Source organism: Pristiophorus japonicus, chromosome 8, assembly GCF_044704955.1.
Source record: "Pristiophorus japonicus isolate sPriJap1 chromosome 8, sPriJap1.hap1, whole genome shotgun sequence".
In the NCBI taxonomy this organism is placed as follows: domain Eukaryota; kingdom Metazoa; phylum Chordata; class Chondrichthyes; family Pristiophoridae; genus Pristiophorus; species Pristiophorus japonicus.
Genome location: NC_091984.1, coordinates 210,669,569 through 210,692,339, shown reverse-complemented (window position 1 = coordinate 210,692,339; position 22,771 = coordinate 210,669,569). Strand labels below are relative to the sequence as shown.

The 22,771-nt window shown below is 45.8% G+C and overlaps 1 protein-coding gene across 1 annotated transcript in view; it reads right to left on the bottom strand.

Moving 5' to 3' along the window:
• The window catches only part of emid1 (EMI domain containing 1), a 398,814-nt gene that overhangs the window by 14,166 nt on the left and 361,877 nt on the right, over positions 1-22,771 (bottom strand). Inside the window, exons 9-13 of the mRNA XM_070887893.1 lie at positions 18,241-18,330; positions 15,786-15,838; positions 15,383-15,445; positions 12,861-12,905; positions 5,480-5,524 (exon numbers count right to left, since the gene is read on the bottom strand). Of these exons, the coding sequence (XP_070743994.1) occupies positions 5,480-5,524; positions 12,861-12,905; positions 15,383-15,445; positions 15,786-15,838; positions 18,241-18,330 (296 nt within the window). The remainder of the gene's footprint in view (positions 1-5,479; positions 5,525-12,860; positions 12,906-15,382; positions 15,446-15,785; positions 15,839-18,240; positions 18,331-22,771) is intronic.

Genomic DNA, 22,771 nt, shown 5'->3' with positions numbered 1-22,771 from the left:
CTAGCCTTGCAAGTTTCTGTGGGGCCTTGTTTGGGACAGGACCTCTGTTCACTCATATCAGAAAGGGCATGGCTGGAGGCGGGGACCCCAGGCTGGGAGTTTCTTCATCCCTGGCCTGGTGGAACAGGTGTAAGTAGTTAGCTCACTGAAAAGATTTTTTCAAAGATTTTTTTTTTTGAGGGGTTGGATGAGATGGGGAATCCCAGCAATCTGTCCTCCCCGCCCCCACCCCCCCGACCCCCGTAAACAGGACCAAGCAACTCCACTGGTATCATCGGCGTCCCTGATCAGGCAATCACCCACAATATGGTCCAGTGGTGCAGGAGCCCATCAGCAATATTAAAATAAGGTGACCACCCCCTGATCCTACATTACCATGGTCAAGAGTGGAGGTCACAGGTGGGAACATCCTGGCACTTATGCAAGGTTGCCACCCCAGCAGAATTTCAGGGCCATAAGTCTGAATCCAATGAGATAAAAAATTTTAAAAAGGACAATTAGCATTTTGCGTTTATAAATAGGGGCACAGAGTATAAGAATAAATGATCAGAAAATTGTGTGCGGTGAGGTCCAAATAAGTGCTGCTAGTGGGCAAGGCTCCCCGTCAGCAGTGCAAACTCAAAATGATTCCTATACTCCACATGGTGCCAAGCCCAGATGGCATAAGACACCCTCTTGGAGGGAGTGAATGTACTAAAAGGTTAATCCTGAGCACTGTTTCAAGACAAACCACAACTATCAGACACGGGATGCAAGTACAAACTGCTAAAAGGCAAGTTCAACACTATATGGAAGCAGTTCTTCAGGGAAAGAGTGATCAATGCCCAGAGTGGTCTTCCAGTTAGAGTATTAGAGCCAAATGCTCTAGTGTCATTGGAAGCGGCAGATAGATGGTGTAATGGTCATAATGTAATGATGTAATGATCGTAATACTATGGAAGGATGAGCTGGATGAGTCGAATGGCATCTCTCATCTGTACATATCTTTTGTGTCATCTGTACATATTTTTTGTGTCCTTTATCTTTGGATCATTTGGGATCAGGTCAGGCTCGGACTCTGCAGCTCTGTTGCCACTTTCATGCCAGTGCATCAACATGGAAGTGGCCATATAACCACAACCTTACATGGCAAAGCCACTTCAGAATTATGTACATTCATACAGCTCATGGTCATGCCAACATGTGTACCATGATTCAGCAAGGGAGATGAAGATCTAGCCAGTGAGAAACACTCAAAATCTGCTTGGGCAGCTTGATACTGCATTCAGGCTGACACGTCAAAGGAAATTCCACCTGCTTTGGGCTACACTTGAAATTTTCTGATCACTACAATAGATGCCAAAAAATTTCATTCATAATCATTCCCAGATCAATATTCCCCATGAAAAAGTTTCCTGCAAACAAGAATTGCCCACCGCCCGAAACGAAGTGCACCTACCGAAGTGTTCTGGCTGCCCCAATGCATGGGGGGCAGGGGGGGCCATTCCGTAGAAATTCAGCACTTCGGGGGTTTTTTCGGAGCTGGATGGAAGTGGCCTAATCGGGGCAGAAGTGGGGGCAAGGCGGAGTGGCCATCACTAGTGGGGCGGAAGTGGGAGCGGAGTGGCCGACGCTGCAAGGCATCAGCGCCGCGCTGATGACATCATTGTGCTGGCGCTTCACAACGTCCCTCCATTTCAGTTAAGGGGGCGGGGGGGAGGGGCGCTGCAAACTCTGCAGCCACTTCAGTGGCAAACACTGGGCCACCAGGGAGGGTTTCGGCCGGTCCAGCGGCCTGGCACCCAAGAGAGGGTGGCACGCAAGAGGGGGTGCCAGGCTGCCTGTTGGGGCCCGGCTGAACCCGCGGCCATAATTGTCAGCCTGACCTGGCAATCGGCCGACAAAAAAAAACAACATGGCGTCGACGGTAGCGCCACCTCCCTGCGCCGCCAAGCCACAGAGTGTACCGACAGCAAAAGCTGTCAGTGGCACCGACCGACGGTGGGGCCGCTCCCTCGGGGCAATTCCAGGAAAAGGGCCATTTCCCAGGGGGCAATTTTGGGCGGGAAAATGGGCGGAGCGGTCCCGGAGACCGCTCCAAAACTGAGGAAAGGCAATTTTCAAAATGGCGGCCCCTCCGCAGAGACTCGGTGGCCAGTCCGCTCCAACCCGTGGCCGCGGCTTTCAGGCTGCCAGAGGCCTTATGGAAAATGGCAATTTCGGCTCCAGAATATCTTAATTCACAGACATTCTGCCATTTCCATGTTCTATTAAGCCCTAGAATAACAGTAGTTACCCATTTCATGTCAAAGAACTCTTATTGTCATTTGATTCACTTGCAACTGATTCACATCTAAATGTAACCAATAATGAACAATTGAGCCTGATTGGAGCTGATAGTGAGCTAGAACTATTTTGGGTGAAGGATCACATGTTGATGTTGGGCAAAGAAGCTGCAATATATAGCAACATGGATTGCTAAGACCCAGCTTTGCACCTATTCCTCACATAATGGGTTCCCACTCTCAATTTCACACTCATGGAGAGGTGCTGAGCAAAGGACTGGCACTGGTTCAGGTCAACAGAAAGCTGGAGGACCAGTCACACCAAGACATTGCCGAATACTTCCTATTGGCTGGTGTTGCAGAGGAGTGACAGCAACACTCTACCAACGATGTCTCCGCAAGATCCTGCAAATCCCCTGGGAGGACAGATGCACCATCATCAGTGTCCTCGTCCAGGCCAACATCCCCAGCATTGAAGCACTGACCACACTCGATCAGCTTCGTTGGGCAGGCCACATAGTTCGCATGCCAGACACGAGACTCCCACAGCAAGTGCTGTATGCGGAGCTCCCTCACGGCAAACGAGCCAAAGGTGGGCAGCGGAAACGTTACAAGGACACCCTCAAAGCCTCCCAGATAAAGTGCAACATCCCCACTGACATCTGTGAGTCTCTGGCCAAAGACCGCCCTAAGTGGAGAAAGTGCATCCAGGAGGGCGTTGAGCACTTCGAGTCTCAACGCCGCGAGCGTGCAGAGGTCAAGCGCAGGCAGCGGAAGGAGCGTGCGGCAAACCGGTTCCACCCACCTCTTCCCTCAACGACTGTGACAGGGTCTGTGGCTCTCGTATTGGACTGTTCAGCCACCAAAGAACTCACTTCAGGAGTGGAAGCAAGTCTTCCTCGATTCCGAGGGACTGCCTATGCTGATGATGATCCCTTGGCTGTGAAAGGAGTGCAGTGTGGGAGGCTTCGGGAAAGCAAAACGATAATCTGGTTTGAGCAATCAGTCTGAATGCAGTATAACGCTATCTTACCACACCACAATCATTCAGCAGGCCGATGAATTTCATAAACTCAGTAAAATAACTTGTGTGCTGAACTGAACGCTGCAGAATTAAAAACTTGCATCCGCAAAGGTTATTAGCTGAAGTTTTATAATATAAAGTGGTTTTGAGCTGAAGTTTTATAATATAATACAAACTTACTCAGCAATTTTTTTTGTTGATTCATGAAATAAACCATATATGTGACTTTGTAAAACTAGAAGGTAGTACCTTTGAGAAATCAACTTCAACAAGTCATTGGTTTTGTAAATCAGCAAGCATTACATGCGTCCATCAGAATCCTGAACCTGTCATTCCAACAAACCAACATTTGAATTTGAAACCAAGGTCCATGTTTTGCCAGGTGCTTATATGGTGCTGAACTATAGTGTAAAGTCGTAGCCTATCTTACCTTATATGCCATGTTTAAATTGGGCTACAGTGTTGCTTCGAATGCATTCATGAGTTAAAGCAGGCATTTTCTGTGCTGGCAAAGAATGGGCGCTCATCCAGTAAAGATACTGTGCAGGCCCAGGTGAATACAGGTTGAACCTCTCTTACCCGGCACCCTCGGGTCCTGGCCTGTGCCAAATAAGAGAATTTGCCGGACGACGGGAGGTCAGCATTTCGGGCCCAGCTTCGGTCGGTCCGGAGGCAGCGGGGAGCGGAGGAGCTGCAGCAAGAGGCTGGGCAACTTCTACGGCTCCTACGCGTCGCCCGACTACTTCTGCCTGCAGTGCACCGTAGCACAGCTGGACTGCACCTGGGCGGTGGACACGCAGGACAGCCGGCGCATGGTGCTGCAGCTCGGCCTGCAGCTGGGTTACAGCGACAGGGTGCGTGTGTAGGACGGGGCGGCCCAGGAGCGCGGCAGGCTGCTGCAAACCCTCTCCTTCCGCAACAACCGCCGCCCCGTCACCCTCGAGTCCTCCCGGGGTCAGATCGCCGTCTCTCACCACACTGAGCCTGGCAGCACTGGCCACAGCTTCAACGCCACCTACCAGGTGAAAGGCTACTGCCTCCCGCGGGAGCGGCAACGATGGGGGCTGCTTCGCCGACGCGCAGCGCTGCGACGGATGGTGGCACTGCCCGGACGGCAAGGCCGAGGAGAGCTGCGCGGCCTGCCAGAAGGACGAGTACCCGTGCGGGGGCACCAGCGGCATGTGCTACCCGCCGGCAGACCGCTGCAACAACCAGAAGAACTGCCCCGACGGCTCAGACGAGAAGAACTGCTTCTTTTGCCAGTCGGGGAACTTCCACTGCGGCACCAAGATCAGAATCTTCGAGCAGTGGCGGTGCGACGGGCAGGAGGATTGCCAGGACGAAGCTGGGCCCGAAATGCGGCCAGCCTCAGGACGCAGCACGCCCACCTGGCCTCAGAGGGAGCACCGGAGGCGGCGGGGAGAGGAGGAGCGGCCAGCCCCAGGATAATGCGCGGGTTGCTACCCCCCCGTCAGGAATGATGCTGGATGAGGGAGGTAGCCGGATAAAACAGTTCCGGATTTGAGAGTTTCAACCTGTACTTGTATATTTACTTTCGAACAACTGCATACCTGTAAGGGTGATGCCTTAATGCTCCGAGCATTTTTGCTTCCTTAACATTTTATTGAAATTAAGCCACATCGTTGTACGTCGGTCTATGCCACCCAAAATCTGGCTTTATTTTAGTTGCTAAATAAATTCCTTTTGCAAGGACTTAAACAAATATATAATCGGGGGGGGGGGGGGGGCACTTCACACACCAACATTTCTCCTCAAGCAACAATTACTTTGTTCCGTTGCTGTAGTTTATTGAAAATATTAAATTGTTGGTGAGTGGGGGAAATGGGCCGTGGTCGCCAAAAAGTGGAACAAAGACCATCTGTGGCAGCAGTAAGTGCAAAATTAGATTTATCCCATCAAAAACATCTAAAATTGGACCCAAGGAATCTCTCTAATAATTCTGTAGAATAAATACTCTGCCGTGTAACTGAGATAAATATACAGAAGGGAGAAAAGTTATTTGAAGTATCAAAATGTAAGATTTTTCAAATGTCTTCTAAATAGAGCAAGTTAACTTTAACTAGCTACCAATTTACTAATTTTCATGAATTTATTTCAGTTATGTGCAAGTTAAACAGACGATTGTGTGACTTTTTACAGAAGTACAATCCAGTACGGATTTGGAGCTTACCGGTTGTCCTTTATCTCCTGGCTCTCCTCTTGTTCCTTGTTCCCCCTGTAAAATATAGTGTTAAAGTGTAAATGGCCTAATGAAAATACTAGTACACCCGGAAACTGTGGATGAACCATAAGTGTAAAAGGGGCACTTCAGTTTTTACTTGCAAAGACCTTAAGTTACTGCTAGACTTGACTATTCCAATGCACTCCTGGCTGGCCTTCCACATTCTACATAAACTAGAGGTGATGCCAGTGTCCTATCTCACACCAAGTCCCGCTCACCCATCAGCCCTGTGCTCACTGACCTACACTAGCTCCCGGTTAAGCAATGCCTCGATTTCAAAATTTTCACCCTTGTTTTCAAATCTCTCCATGGCCTCACCCCTCCCTATCTCTGTAATCTCCTCCAACCTCACAACCCCCCCCACTCGCCCCGAGATATGTGCGCTCCTCTAATACTGTTCTCTTGAGCATCCCTGATTATAATCGCTCAATCACTGGTGGCTGTGCCTTCTGTTGCCTAGGCCCCAAGCTCTGGAACTCCGTGCCTAAACCACTCCGCCTCTCTACCCCTCTTTCCTTCTTCAAGACGCTCCTTAAAACCTACCTCTTTAATAATTTCTCCTTATGTGGCTCAGTGTCAAATTTTTTGTCTCATAATACTCCTGTGAAGTGCCTTGGGACGTTTCACTACAATAAAGGTGCTATATAAATACAAGTTGTTGTTGTTAATTTGCAGCCCAGGAAAATCAATATGATGCTGCAGTGGGACCATTGCTTCAGCACCTGAAGAAACAAGAGACAAGACTGAAGTGGTCGTACAGCTCCAAAGCTTGGACCAGGACCAGGCTGGAGCCATCAGCAAGGGTCAGCAATGGGAGGGAGAGGAGGCTTCAACTGCAATCTCTTCTACCAGTTCTGCTGCTACCTCGGGCCTACAGGCATGGTGGTCCTGGCGAGTGGCAGGAACAGAGGTAGGTGAGAGGGAAATAGGCTAGGAACGCGGGTCTCGATCCCTCCACAGGGTAAGGAAAGAACGGTCAGTGTGGTCCCAGTCGAAGCGGCGGGAGAGAAATACAGGTCCAGACAGTGAGGTGGCAACAGTCTAAATTTGTCCCCTTTTCTGCCGCTATCCCACTTGATTTCCGTTGGGATAAAGGAGGAAAATCCATCCTTTGTCTCTGTGTATACCTTCTGTACTTTTTTCATGTTCCACCACAAACCCTTCTGACATCACTTGGCTGTCCATGACTGGAGCCACAGCACCAAATGCTATTATTTCAAAAATGAAAGTTAAATATTTACTGGTTAATATCAAACATTTACTAGTTGGAAAGAAGTTGGAGGTGTCTGCTCTAGTGCAGCAAGCATTTGTACTGGTTCGAGGTCGAGCACTGCATCGACATGGTGTTGCCTGCCACTCGGGGAAGGTAGGTGTAAATCCAAGACTGTTAACAATATTTCCTGACTGGAACAGGCTGAGTCAATGTTGCTACAAAGAGACGACAATGTGAGCACAGCAAAAGAGAAAAATTAAAGGAATATATAGGACAATGTAGAAAAAAAAACGTTAATGCAATAAATGATGTAATAAAAAGAAACAAAAAATAACGTGCAATATCAAAATGGATAATTTTACAGAATGAAAGATGCTGAAAACAAGCAATTAAATTGGTAGAAGTTCATACAGACAAAGAAAGCCCCAGATTTGCCGATACTGGTTAACTAATATCACCCGGGGCAGCAGTGGGGCCTCGTTGCCTCTGATTTAGGAAAGGGAAAATCAACCAGGATTGCCACACTTGGGTCACTAACCAAATGCCACTATTGAAAGTTCAGGCAAGGAACTGGGCTGTGATTCCCATCCGTGGTCAAGTGGTCTGTTGTCACTCACTGTTGGGACTTACCCATAAATACTGCCCCCACCGGAGGGTGATCGGTGACCATGAAATTATATGCCACCAAAATGTCAACACTTTTTAGAGAATGTAAGAAAAGTCAGGGATGATTCAGCTCCTCAATCCACATACCTCCACTACATTAACTCTCCTATCATGGCATTCAATTGCATATTGAATTGCCCCCAAATTTCTTCATCTGTTACTTTGTGTGGTAGATTATTCCAAACATTTGTGTAAATACGTTTTTCTTGCTTTATGTTCTAAATTTCTGTTTTTGTCCAAAATATCCTACTTTATTGGTGTACTTTGAATTAACATTCTCTTTTGCCTTGTATATACCATTCAATAATATTTTATATAATTTGATAAGGATAGGTTGAGTAGGTTGGGCCTATACACATTGGCGTTCAGAAGAATGAGAGGTGATCTTATTGAAACTTATAAGGTAACGAGGGAGCTCGACAAGGTGGATGCAGAGAGGATATTTCCACTCATAGGGGAAACTAAAACTAGAGGACATAGAATAAGGGGCCGCTCATTTAAAACTGAGGTGAGGAGAAATCTCTTCTCTCAGAGGGTTGTAAATCTATGGAATTATCTGCCACAGTGAGCTGTGGAGGCTGGGACACTGAATATATTTAAGGCGTAGACAGACTTTTGACGATAAGGAAGTAAAGGGTTATGGGGAGCCGTCAGGGAAGTGGAGCTGAGTCCATGATCAGATCAGCCATGATCTTATTGAATGGCTGAGTAGGCTCGAGGGGCCAAATGGCCTACTCCTGTTCCTATTTCTTATGTTCTTATATTCTCCAAAATCACACTAGGAACAACTTCTTCTCTAATCTTTCCACATAGCTCTCCCCTTTACACTTGGGATTAGTCTTGTTGCTCTTTTCTGTACCCGTTCTAATGCAGCTATATCTTTTATATAATAAAAATGACAAATGATGGGAATCTGGAATAAACCAGCAAGAAGTGGACGAAATGAATAAGGAAAAGAATGCCACAAACAAATACAACAAACTTCAAGTAAATTATAGTTGACCACTGCAATGTGGCAAGCCATTGTGCATTCAATCCATGTGTACAGAATTCCTGCTCCATACATACCACTCCAAATGCAAAGTATATATGCAAATGCATATATACTTGAAAAGGAAACATTTGCAGGACTTTGGGGATAGAACAAGTGAGTGGGATTAATTGGATAGCTCTTTTAAATGAAAGAAAGACTTGCATTGATATAGCACCTTTCACGACTACCAGACATCTCAAAGTGCTTTACAGCCAATGAAGTACTTTTGGAGTGTAGTCACTGTTGTAATGTGTAAAGTGTTGGCACAGGAATGATGGGCCGAATGGCCTCCTTTTGTGCTGTGAGATTCTATGATATGAAATCCAGGTTCAAAGATATCTGTCTTGAATGCTCAGCATACTAAGTATAGTAAACCGCTGCCTACTTCCACAATCTAATTGTTATTATGTAAAATACACAAATAAAACATTTTCTGAGTATAAAAGGAATTGCACTGAGGCCAGGGAAACTCTGCAAGTACAGAACAGAACACAAGAAATAAAGCAGAATTTCTTTTCATAAAGATTGCACAATATATGAGAGAAAAACACAACAAAAGAGGAAGTGGAAAGTAATGAAAGAGTCTGGTCACACCCCATAGGCAGCAGGAAGGAAACAGTGTTTAAAAAGTGCTAATGAAAAATGACTATACTATCTAAACAAAACTAGGTGATTCTAGAAAGGAGGAAAAGCAGAGTGCACAGTGGAATTATAACTTACACAGAAATTACGGCACAGAAACAGGCCATTCGGCCCAACTAGTCTGTGCCGGTGTTTATGCTCCACATGAGCTGTTTCCCACCCTACTTCATCGAATCCTATCTGAATATCTTTCTAAGTCCTTTCACCCCTGCAAACACAATCTTCTGCCATTTGAAAGCAGTCTGAGTGAACTGAGTTCAAGCAATCAGTCATCGAGGGAATCGATTGGGTCGAATGGTGGGGTATAGAAATGTTACACTGGCTGAGGTTGTCATTAAGGCACTAAGGCACAGTGGTGGGATACAGAGTAGGAATAATTTTATTCTACATCTAACCCATAAGAACATAATAAATAGGAGCAGGAGTAGGCCACCTGGCCCCTCGAGCTTGCTCCACCATTCAATAAGATCATGGCTGATCTGATCTTGGCCTCAACGCCACTTCACCGCCCGCTCCCCATAACCCGTGCTATATCTGACCTGTGAATGCTTGGGTACAATGAGTGGAAAAAAGGTTCTGCTCCCAAACACTGACATCCGTCAGCTTGATCAGATCTAGAAAGATTTTTTAAAAAGAGGAAAACAAAAAAAACACACGATTTCTAGAAAAACAGGAAGGAGCAAAATAAGAGAAAAAAAAAGAACATGAAGTAAATTGAGATTAGATATCATAAAAAGAGAGATAATCTACAAGAGTGATAAACTTTTCTTGTAAAGCATAAAACAAATAAACATATGAAATAAAAAAAAGGAGATTGGGAACAGTTTGAGTACAGAGCTGTTAAAAGAAAATGGGAGTCATTTTTACCTGAACTACGTGAGCTGTGATCTGGAGATTTTCTGGCTGATTTTCGTCCCATTCAAACTATAACTATATGTAGCAAATTAGGGATACTTTCAAGGACAGTGGTGATTTTGTTTGTAGATGCCTGTCAGACTGATGTTATAGAATACAAACGTACAGAGTGAATCATTTTGGGCTGAATTTTAATGGGGAAGGCGGGTTGGGGGTGGGGGAGCATCGAGGGGATCCGTTTAAGAACATAAGAACATATGAAATATGAACAGGAGTCGGCCATACCGCCCCTCGAGCCTGCTCCACCATTTAATACGATCTTGGCTGATCCGATCATGGACTCAGGTCCACTTCCCTGCCTGCTCCTCATAACCCCTTATTCCCTTATCAGTCAAGAAACTGTCTATCTCTGTCTTAAATTTATTCCACGACCCAGCTTCCACAGCTCTGAGGCAGCGAATTCCACAGATCCACAACCCTCTGAGAGAAGAAATTTTTCCTCATCTCAGTTTTAAATGGCCGGCCCCTTATTCTAAGATTATGCCCTCTAGTTTTAGTCTTCCCCATCAGTGAAAACATCCTCTCTCCATCCACCTTGTCAAGCCCCCTCATCATCTTATACATTTTGATAAGATCACCTCTCATTCTTTTGAATTCCAATGAGTAGAGGCCCAACCTACTCAACCTTTCCTCATAAGTTAACCCCCTCATCTCCAGAATCAATCTTGTGAACCTTCTCTGCACTGCCTCCAAAGCAGGGGCTTCCGAATTTAACGCCAGGGCCTGATTTGTATGGGAAGCCTCTGTTTCCCACCTGCAGTTAGCCAGATTAAGAAGCTGGCTGGCTCCAGGCAGATCAGCCTCAGCTGCACAGAGGAGAGAGGAGGGAGGATCACGTGGGGGCCGGGAGCGGCAGCAGCAACGGCTGGGGGGAGGGATTGGAAGAAGATTGGGGGCTAGAGCAACACGGGACGGGCCAGAGCTGGGGGGGGGAGGGGGGGAATTGGTGGTCTGGGGACAGGGGAGTGGGGGTGGGGGGAGGAGGGCTTGTGATGGGGGGTCTCCGATTGCAGGGCTGGGTTCGGTATCGACCCTGGATCCAGGAGGTGAGCGTGAAGGCACTTAGCCCCTGGATGCAGCAATCCGTGCCTTGCATTAGCTGGCGGGTTTCACGAGGTGTGCACAACCCGCCAACTAAAGGCAAAGACAAAATGCAGGTTAAAGAGGCGGTTTCCAGTCCATTATAATATTTACACAGACCACCCGCCTCCTGGTAGTGGATTGGCTGCCCGTCCCCCCGTCCCACCTTCATTAAAATGGGAAGTGGGCGGGTTGGAGGCAGGTTCAGGTCGGGATTCAGATTTTTAACACTTTAACTATCCCCACGTCCCCAACTCACCTGTTTTTTTTAGGTTAAAATTCCCCTATTATCGCTATGATGGAGCCATCAAAAATAAGCTGTTTGGGTGCATATGGCGGCAAAGTTGACAATTCTTGGGTAATGCACCCATGAGTTGTCAGTGATTACTAACATGGAATATTATGTCCTCGAAGGACTACAGCAGGACACCACCATGGAATACGACCCGGGGCCCAGAAGAGCCGAAGGCCCAGGGGCAGCACGGGCCAGCCCACACTGCGATATGTGTGCGCACTAGGTCCATGCAGCAGAGCTGGTCTCCAGACGTCCTGGGTAATCCTTGCCACTGGACCAAGACCTAGCTCTGTCAAGCCCGTGTGGTGGCTGGTGTGCATCTTCCACCCTTCAGGATGTAGTTTGGGATCCAGAATATTAGGTCCTTCATTGAAACACCTGTGAACTCGTCCCTTTTTGACCTGAAAGCAAGTGATCCTCGATACGAGGGACTGCCTATGATGATGAGGGAATATGAGTATCTCATGCCATTGTCTATTTATCCTGAGGTGAAAGCAGCTCACTTGTTTTCACTGTTTAACTCTAAAGCGCAGTGGTGAGAAACAGAGTTAAGTACCTTTGTTACAGTCATCCAGGTTAAGGGCTTTGTTATTTTGGCGTGTCAAAATGGTTTAAAATACTGGTAAAAGTATGTGGGGTACTGCTCATTATCTGCTGAGTTTTATTTCTGTATAAATTTACATCCTGCATTGAACTTTTTCACCTGCTTGAGGCCCACTTTGCAATATTGGGTTGCCCTGAGGGAGCCAGTGCTGGTGTCGCTGCATTCAGAAAGACCAGGTCTTCTCACAGCCTCTTCTGGGCCCCGTCCACCAATTTCTCCCCCCACCCTCCCCGGCTCCTCTGGCCCTGGGCCCTCGCCTCTTCTGGGCCCCGGGTCGTATTCCATGGTGCTGTCCTGCTGTAGTCCTTAGAGGGACTGCAGCAGGACACCACCAAAAGACAAGGCGGTTAAAAATACTCACCTGAACGTGGAGGGGGTCCAACCTTAAAAAGGCGGGCCACTGACCTGGCCACGGCTACCATCCCTCCGACCATCCCACTCTTCCGGTCGACCCCCTGCTCTCCCTGTCGCCGCCCTCTCCTGGTTCTCCCACCACTCCCTCCCTCCCGATCACCCCAACCTCCTCCCAGTCACCCGGACATATCCGAGGGCTTTTGCTGGCAGCGCTATGGTCCGATCTTCGAGTCTTCTCCAGCAAGCTGTCTGAGGACACCCATTAGGCCTCTGCAGTTTGCCCGTTCGAAGATAATGGAGCACGATTGAGCACACCTCAAGCCTATCCACTCAGGTGCAGGGATTGTTCCCTGCACACCCGTTCGTAGCCGAGAATGAATCCCCTCCCTCCCGTGTTTCAGGTAACAAGACCATTACAACTCAACATATATAACTCAACATTAACTGGTTCAAAAAATAGATGAAATAAATACATCAAGACAGTCATGAAGATTGGAGATAAGTGTGAAAACTGGCAGCTCAACTTACTGTTTCTCCTCTGAAACCTCTTTCTCCAGGATATCCAGATAGGCCCTGATTGAGTTAAAAATGCAAATTTCATTCAATAAGCAAATGGCTACAGAGCTACAATTTGTTATTTTAAAATTAGTGTTTGCAACAGCAGATGACACAAATTAGATTTGGAAATATGTGACTGTTTGACAAGAAAGCGAAGTCAACTTTCAGGACTGGAAATTTCTCCAACAAAATTAAGGAGAATTACGCTTTTTCTTTGCAAGCAGTGACCAAACAAATTTGTGGAATGTTTGGCATTGAAAATGTGTGATTTTCAAGACCACAAACGTGTGCAGGTCCTGCCTGAAACTGGCGGAATCTCAATTGGAATATTTAAATGACATGGAATTGGATAAATCTACAGCACCATTCCATTCGCAGCAAGTCATGCTTTGCAGGGCACTGCATGAAAGAAGCTATGCGGCCAGGGTGATAATCAGGCAGCAATTGTCTGCACCCGCCAAGATACTACAAATCAAGTTTTCCGGCGTTGTTTCACTCACTGCTGTGGAGAAGTGTCTCCACAGGAACTGGGTCAGCAGAGTCAGATGCAGACCTGTGCCTTCTGCTGTTAACAACATAGCCCATAATGCTGCCACAGCCAGTAACAGAACCAGTCAGCTGTGGCCTCAAAGCTGCACGTAGGGACATAATTTTTGCCCGCCACTTCTTAATCATTGCCATTTCAGCTTTGGAAAAAGCTGCCTGCTTTTGAGCCTTTATAAGGGCTTTCATTAATGTTGTTCCTCTATTACAGCACTCCTCTTTAATTTTTTCCAGCCCTTTATTGTTTTAAAAAATCATTCTTTGGGATGTAGGCATCGCAAGCAAGGTCGGCATTTATTGCCCAGTTCTAGTTGCTCTTGAGAAGGTGATAATCGGCCTTCTTCTTGAACCGCTACAGTCCATGTGGTGAAGGTACTCCCACAATACTGTTAGGTGTAATTTATTTGCTTCATGGGTTCTTTGCTTAAGAATTCATAGCAACACATTGCTATTAAGAAGTAGTTGGTTTATTAGCAAAGGTTTAACAATCACACTACACATTACCAGTTCATCCACCAGGCTCACAACCACCTGACTCATTGTGGATCCCCGAACCCAACTGGCTGGGGTTTTATTGAGTCTTGTGAGCATCACGTGACTGGCTAAGCCACTCCCAACTCAACAGCTCTACCGTTCTGTGAGCATACTCACAGGTGCATACATTACATTAGGTAGGCAGTTCCAGGATTTTGACCCAGCGACAATGAAAGAACGGCGGCAATATATATCCAGGTCGGGATGGTATGTGACTTGGAGGAGAATTTGGAGGTGATGGTGTCCCATGCACCTGCTGCTCTTGTCCTTTTAGGTAGTGGAGGTCATGACTGTTGGAGGTGCTGCCGAAGAAGCCTTGACAACTTGCTGTGAGTAGGTTATTGTTGAGTTGGTTTCACTTGATAGCACTGTTGACAACTCCATCCATCACTTTGCTGATGATTGAGAGTAGGCTGATGGGGCCATAATTGGCCAGGTTAGATTTGTCCTGCTTGTTGTGGACAGGAGATACCTGGGCAATTTTCCACATTGTCAGGTAGATGCCAGTGTTGTAGCTGTACTGGAGCAGCTTTGCTCGGGGCATGGCTAGTTCTGAAGCACAAATCTTGAGCACTACAGCCAGGATATTAGGGCCCGTAGCTGTTGCTGTGCCCAGTTCATTCAGCCGTTTCTTGATACCATGTAGAGTGAATCAAATTGGCTGAAGACTGGCATCTGTGATGCTAGGGACCTGAGGAGGAGGCCGAGAAAGATCATCCACCTGGAACTTCTATCTGAAGATGGTTGCAAATGTTTCAGCCTTGCCTTTTGCACTTGTGTGCTGGGCTCCACCATCATTGGGCATGGGGATGTTCATGAAGCTTCCTCCTTTCATTAGTTGCTTCATTTTGCATCACCTTTGGAAGTGGCAGGGTTGCAGAGCTTTGACCTGATCTGATGTTTTGGGTTGAGCTATGACCCGATTCCTTGGTCATAGGATCACTCAGCTCTGCATACATGTGAAAACTGACCACATGTCTGCGGATGACATTGCCAATGGGCGACATGCAGACTAAAAAGACAAAGGGGCTAAGGTTAGATCCTTGTGGGACTCCGCAGGTGACGGAGCAGGCGTGGGAAGAGATGTCATTGGTAGAAATACCTGTTTACAGTCGGATGGGTAAGAATGGAACATATGGTGGGCGGGAGGGAGAGAAATATGTTGTTAGATGGGAAATTGTAGGGTTGGATAAGCCATTAGACCTGACAAAACAGGTTTGTTTTAGTTGATGAAAATCCCACCTTCTCACAATATTCATCACAAACCATTTATACTATTAACTTCCTTGGGATCTTACTTCTTATCTCATAGAAGTAGCTATAACATAAATTACTTTGTGGGCTTAAGTCATACTAATATTCTATTACACCATACATGTCCAACTCCACATGTATTGAACATGTCTGCAACTTACTCTGTCTCCTTTTTCACCTTTAGGTCCTTCTGGCCCTGGTAAACCTAACCGACCAGTCAATCCCTAAGCAAAACAAAGTATGTTTTTGTTTAGAAAAGCAAGGCCTGAAATAATTGGTTTCAAATACAGATACAGCATTTGTATGGCAAACTACATTTCTCTGAAGTTATCATTTGAAGAATTAATAGTGTCTGATTTATCAAGGCAAAGTCCCTTCCTGCAAAAGTGGAATTCAAGTTCCAATGATATTTTTTGAGTTTGTGAAAGTAAAGCCCATAAGAACACCGACAAAAACAGTACATACCAATCTGGTCATGAAGGGTATACAGGTAATGTGAAATTTGAATGTTTTCTCCACCAATATAAAATGAATAATTTACCCTCCAATTTTGCAATGACTTACATCTTTCCCAGGCGGCCCTGGTGGTCCAATGGGTCCTTGTTGCCCAGGTGAACCTAAACATTTTCAAAAAAATAATATGTTTAATATGTGCTAATGCCTAAACCAGATAATATATTCAAAACCTTCAAAATATTAACTAGGAGATAATGATAAAATGTATCTCAGAGAAGGAGCAGGCACAGCAATCGGAAACAATGCTCTTTTTATCCTTTCTCCAAATTTACTGAAGCATCAGTGCACACAAGTGCAGATACATGCCATGCCATGTCTCTCCTCTGGGATGACCTTCCTGCCTTTCACCTACCTACATTGGTTGGGCTCGACACTGGAGCTGCTGAATTTCCGGACCCCTCTGTTAAGTGAGCTCTTCGAAATGCACAAGTAGCTCGCCCACAGAATGGAATCGGGGCCTGATGATGGAAATTGGTTGGGCCTCTTGCCAGTGACATTGTGTGGGTGGTGGACATGTTCCTCCTACTCCCCCCTCCCCCCAGCTCCCAACCTCCGCCCCGATGCTTGCTGAATCCGAGAATTGACCCCATTTGCCTTGAGCACAAAAATCTAGGCTATCACTCCAGTGCAGTGCTGAGGGAGCGCTGCATTGTTGGAGGATGAGACATTAAACCGAGGTCCTGTCTGTTCTCGCAAATGGACATAAAAGATCCCATGGCACTATTTTGAAGAAGAGCAGGGGAGTTATCCTCGGTGTCCTGGCCAATATTTATCCCTTAATCAACTTAACAAAAAACAATTATCTGGTCATTATTACATTGCTGTTTATGGGAGCTTGCTGTGCGCAAATTGGCCGCCGTGTTTCCCACATTACAACAGTGACTACATTCCAAAAGTACGTCATTGACTGTAAAGCGCTTTGAGACATCTGGTGGTCGTGAAAGGTACTATATAAATGCAAGTCTTTCTTTCGATTGGCAGCAGGGCACAATTGTCTTTATCTCACAAGTATGAAGCTGCTATAATTGAGAAGTGCTAAAGGTGTGAGTCAATTATAAATATATTTTTCATGAATGAAATAAACTTAATTATTAAATGTGGTACATTTACTTAATTTTGTTTTTTTCCCCAATATAAAAAATATTGTTAGATTATTTCCAGTGATCCACAGCTACAGATGATGAATTATAAGAATGTAAAGATGTGCGGTTCCAATATTTTGTAATTATTTTCATGCCACTGGAGTGCTATGCTATGCGTGGCAATGGATACTTCCACATTCATAGAAATTCAGTTTTTAGTCTTCCAGATGTGAAAATTAAAATTTAGATAAACATTATATATTCAATGTTACCATTTAAAAAAAAATGTATACATTTTCCTCTTGCTTTCCCATTTCATTTTTCTTCCCTATTGCCCCTCTTGCGTTGGCAGACAGGAAGCCTCCAGCCCAAGGTCCTGCTAACTAAGCCGCCATTCGAAAATGTACAGGTGTTGCTCGGATTGACCATCTTCTTCCAGTTTTAGCGGTTTCCCTCTAGGGAAGTGGCAAGCATCCTGCGTCGTTCATCGTCATCATTATCATCATAGGCAGTCCCTCGGAATCGAGGAAGACTTGCTTCCACTCTTAACATGAGTTCTTAGGTGGCTGTACAGTCCAATACGAGAGCCACAGACTCTGTCACAGGTGGGACAGATAGTCTTTGAGGGAAAGGGTGGGTGGGACTGGTTTGCCGCTCGCTCCGTCCGCTGCCTACGCTTGATTTCTGCATGCTCTCGGCGATGAGGCTCGAGGTGCTCAGCGCCCTCCCGGATGCGGAGGGACCCCCAGGTGTCAGTGGGGATGTTGCACTTTATCAGGGAGGCTTTGAGGGTGTCCTTGTAACGTTTCCGCTGTCCACCTTTGGCTCGTTTGCCGTGAAGGAGTTTAGAGTAGAGCGCTTGCTTTGGAAGTCTCGTGTCTGGCATGCGAACTGTGTGGCCTGCCCAGCGGAGCTGATCAAGTGTGGTCAGTGCTTCGATGCTGGGGATATTGGCCTGGTCGACGCCGCTAATGTTGGTGCGTCTGTCCTCCCAGGGGATTTGTAGGACATTGGGTGGGTAGTGGATGTGCTCTGCTTACATCCCCACCCCCGTAAATTGGCCCCACTGGCAACAGGGCACAATTATCTTTATCTCACAAATATGCAGCTGCTATAATTGAGAAGCGCTAAATGCGTGAGTCAATTATAAATATATTTTTCATGAATAGATTGCAAAATGAACTTAATTATTAAATGTGGTACATTTACTTAATTTTGACAACAAGATAGCATCAGAGACTTGCTGCACACGGAAATGACAGAAATGAACCTTAACCGTTACCATGACAGTGCACTGTCCTACCACCCATCACGTTATTTAATACCTGGACAATTATGGATGAAGTAATAGAATTTCATGAATATGGTGGATTGTTCAATAAAAAATTCTAAAATGAAGTTCTTCGCAGCATAGAACTTACCAACAGGTCCAACTGGTCCAGGTGGTCCCGGAGACCCACGAACACCAGTTACAACCGTATCTGTGAAGGTATTTGACAAGACGGAATCACCTGCTGAAAAGAAAAGTACCATCATGATTACAAACAGTATGATTTGGACAACTTCGCTTTCACACAAATATTAATGGGTTTTGCTAAAATCTGATGAGTCTCAACCTAAACGTTTGGTCCGGAGATTGTGAAAATTGCAAATACGTTTTTTTTTGCCTCTCTAGATTTCACCACTTCTTTGTTGAAGACACTGGAGTTCCTTGCCCATTCTTCATTACAGCAGGTGCTGGCACATGATTCCATTATTCAGGTATTACAGCAAAACTTGATTCTGTCCTCACCCTGTCCACCTTCCAGGAGGAGTCACTAGGCAGCGATCAGCAGCAAAAAATGATTTTCCCGTTTCTCTAGTGAAGGGCACTAAGACCATTTTAGAATGGCTGAGACCAGCCAACCCAGCGCAAACATTGGATCGGATCTTGGGTCTTCCCAGTCAGAGTTCTAGATTATTGAAGAGTAAACTTACCCACTGAGCCATTAAAACAGTTATATAGCCATAAATGGGTAGAATTTCCACAGCGGCCTGTCCTAATCTCCCACTGAGAAATTGTGTAAATGGCCATTTACACTGTTTCTCCAGAGTGTCTAAATCTTCCGCCGAAGTTATAGAGACAGAGCAGGAAAATTGCCTCAGAATTTCTGCCGCACGTCATGGTAGCATAGTACAGCCTTCCACAAGAGTTCTTAATATGCCAGAACACATGGACTGATGTGTCGCAAAACAGTACATTTATTAATCTTTTTGTGAATAAAGTAATTATAGCCAAATATTGCCTTGCCACCAGAGGGCAACATGCTGTGTCTGATGCTGAATCTATTTTAGCAAGTTTTAACATTGACACTATGGGGCGTTTTAGTCATCAATTCCCTCATGAGATACTTCAAAATTGAATGTAATTTGTGAGAACATGTAATGCTAAAACTATGTGCACTGCACAAAATAATGAAAAGCAACGACACAATCTGCATTTCATAAAATCATAGATTACAGCACATTTCGCTCATGAAGTCAGCGCCAGTATTTCTTTCATCTTCTGTTCACTCCTCATACCCTTTAATATTCCTTTTCTTCAAGCAACTATTGAATCCCTTTTTAAAGGTACTCATGGATTCTGCTTCAACAAAACTTATGGCACATAATGCCACATTCTAACCTCCCGATGTATAAAGACTTGTTTTCTAACCTCTTTAATTCCCTTTTCGGAAGAAGAATTTCTACAGGGGTGTCCCAATATCCTGTTGCAACTTTGGCAGAGAGAAACAGCATCAACAACGTGTAAACGCTCGAACAGCTCCAAGGCAGGGAAGTGGAGCTGAGACCATGATCAGATCAGACATTGTCTTATTAAATGGCGGAGCAGGCTTGAGGGGTCAAAAGGCCTACTCTTGCTCCTATTTCTTATGTTTGCTCAGCACTTCCTCTTGGAAGCGCATCCTTCTCACACACTGCTCCTCAGAGAGCTGGGGGTAGGAGTGTTGCTGCTTGTAAACTCATGGGGGGGTAAGGCCTCCTGACTAGACGCCCGCGGCCTCTCCTCATTCGTGGCACTGCATGGCCAACGGCCCTTCCACCTTCACGCCGCCTAACCAGAGCACGGAGTAGGCGACGTTGGTGAACTAGTAATGCACCCATTAAATTATTTCACTCAAGTTGTAAGGACCCCGTAATGCCAGATCATTCTTCAGATTTAAAGTCAGGGGTCAGGGGTTGATTTCAGTCACCAAGATATCCCTTGAGATATAGGGTATATAGGGTATAACTCATGCTTTTCCTTTGGCAATGCTTTTAATAATCTGAGAAGATTTGACTAGCGGTTTATTAACAGATAGCACTTCGTAAGGCCTTGCTTCAAATAGTTGAGGAGGCTGCTTCTGTGCAAGAACTTCTCTTATTCTCAACACGTGTCCTTCAAGCCTGGAGCTGAGTCCACGGCCAGATCAGCCATGATCTTATTGAATGGCGGAGCAGGCTCGAGGGGCTAGATGGCCTACTCCTGTTCCTAATTCTTATGTTCTTATGTTCTTATGTTCACGCGGAGTGCTGTGCGAAAACGTTGCGCTCAATGTGGACCCACCTGATTTTTCTGATAGGATTAGGAGCGGATGCTAAATGAGGTGTAGCCACCTAATTTTTCGATCGGGGCGCTAGCGGGACGTTGCACGATGACTGGCGCCATGATCCGAATGAAACTACAGGGCGAGGCTGTAGCATTTGGCACCACCGCAAAACCGGCACCAAATTTCCCGGCAGGGCGCTGGAAACTGTTCAAGCAATTCGAGACAGAGGCACTATACAACCGAATTTCCAGCCCATGATCTCCATTTCAGATCACAAGGGGGCCCTATTGATATATCACTGGGTCATGCAATAGAATAGCTAGATACTGGGCTGTACAAGCACACCCCAAAAACAAGGCTCTCAAACTGGTCACAGGAGTGACCACAGGGGCTGTAACCGAGAGAATACCTAAGGCAAGATTCGAAACTTACAAACACTGTGCCTGCACAACAAGGTCTCTCTGCTTCTCTACTCCATTTAACATTTTAATTTAAAGTGTATTTCTTTTCCCTATTCTTACTTTCTAAATGCATTATTAAATCAATCGGTTACTCTTTTATGTGTTTCGTATTGACTAAATATATTTTAAAACGCTTGAATAGAAATGCTTGAAATGAAGAGATCAATGAAGTTTGTAAGCCAGCTGATGAATGGCTGCACATTATAGTGACTGACTTGCGGTGCAGTTAAGGCCGCTGCTGTTTACCACAGAGCACCATATGCCCCGTTCTGACGTTGTAGCGGGTTGAAAACAATCAATAAAATAAATGAAGTTACAATTCAGAAAGAAATGGGGGAAGCATCACACTGAATAGTCGTAACACTAGGGATGTTCAAAATATTTGAAGCATCTTTTGCATCTATACATAATAAATTCAAAAACAAGCATCTAACGATTTGAGTGAAGTCAGGGATAAGCACAATAAAGATTAGTGGATAAGCTGGCACTAGACTAGTCTAATTCAGGATGGTAAGCCTATTATTTCAGCAAAGCCTAGGGGTGCAGTTTGCAACTGCTGCCCTACCGCTTCTCACGTGAAAAATAGGGAGGCAGTAGTTGAAAATCAGAGATAGGGAGCTGGGGAGAGTGGCAACTCGGTTGCCCCATTGACACCCAAGGCTGGTCTTATGCAATTTTCAGATGGGCGTGTACATAGACGGGCGAAGATTGCTTAAATATGCAAATGAGGGTCCTATGCCGGATCCTGTTTGCAATATTCAGGGATAAATGCCCATTTATACCAGGCAGTTGTGGCTGAACCAGCCGTTCTTAAAGGGACCAGGGATCGAATCCAAGTCTTACTGGTCCATTGTAGCTCAGTTGTTCCCTGACTTAACCAGCAGAGGACGAGCACAGCCACTGGGATGAACTTTGCTTTTGTTTTAAACCTTTTCCCTTGCGGAGTCAATGGCCTTCAGTTATCCTCATGTCGTAGGATAAGCATATAATCCTCGAGATCCTCCTTCATCAACAGACACACACAATTCTCAAGCTGTAGACAAGTAGGGGCCAGGTGGAATATAATGTTGGAAAATGTGAGGTCATCCACCTTGGAAAAAAAAACAGTAAAAGGGAATATTATTTGAATGAGGAGAAATTACAACATGCTGTGGTGCAGAGGGACCTGGGGGTCATTGTGCATGAAAAAAATTTTTTTTTTCTTTTGAGTTTACCTGCGAAAACATAAAACATGTATCCGTGCCACCCGACCTGGATGACACACACAAGACATTTACAAGGCCCTTTTTTGTTTTTTGGGGGTTTTTTTTGTGTTTTTTTTTTTTTGGGCACTAAAATCAAATTTTTCCTTTTTTCCAGTGCCCCCTATAAAAGGAGAGGGGGACACTAAAAGCACCGGCAATTAAAACAAATTAAACTTAAAAAATGTAAAATCAAATTAAAATTTGGTTGCCGGGCGTGATGATGCACTCCAGTCCCTCCGGTGCCCACCTCTCGCGGAAGGCCGCGAGCGTACCGGTGGACACCGCGTGCTCCATCTCCAAGGACACCCTGGACCGGATGTAAGAGCGGAAGAGAGGCAGGCAGTCAGGTTGAACGACCCCCTCGACCGCCCGCTGCCTGGACCGGCTGATGGCACCCTTGGCCGTGCCCAGGAGCAGTCCTACGAAGAGGCCTTCGGACCTACCCGCTCCCCTCCGCACAGGGTGCCCAAAGATCAGGAGAGTGGGACTGAAGTGCAGCCAGAATTTCAGGAGCAGCCTCATTGTGCATGAATCCCAAAAAGTTAGTTTGCAGGTGCAGCAGGTAATCAGGAAGGCGAATGGAATGTTGGCCTTCATTGCGAAAGGGATGGAGTAAAAAAGCAGGGAGATCCTGCTGCAACTGTACAGGGTATTGGTGAGGCTGCACCTGGAGTACTG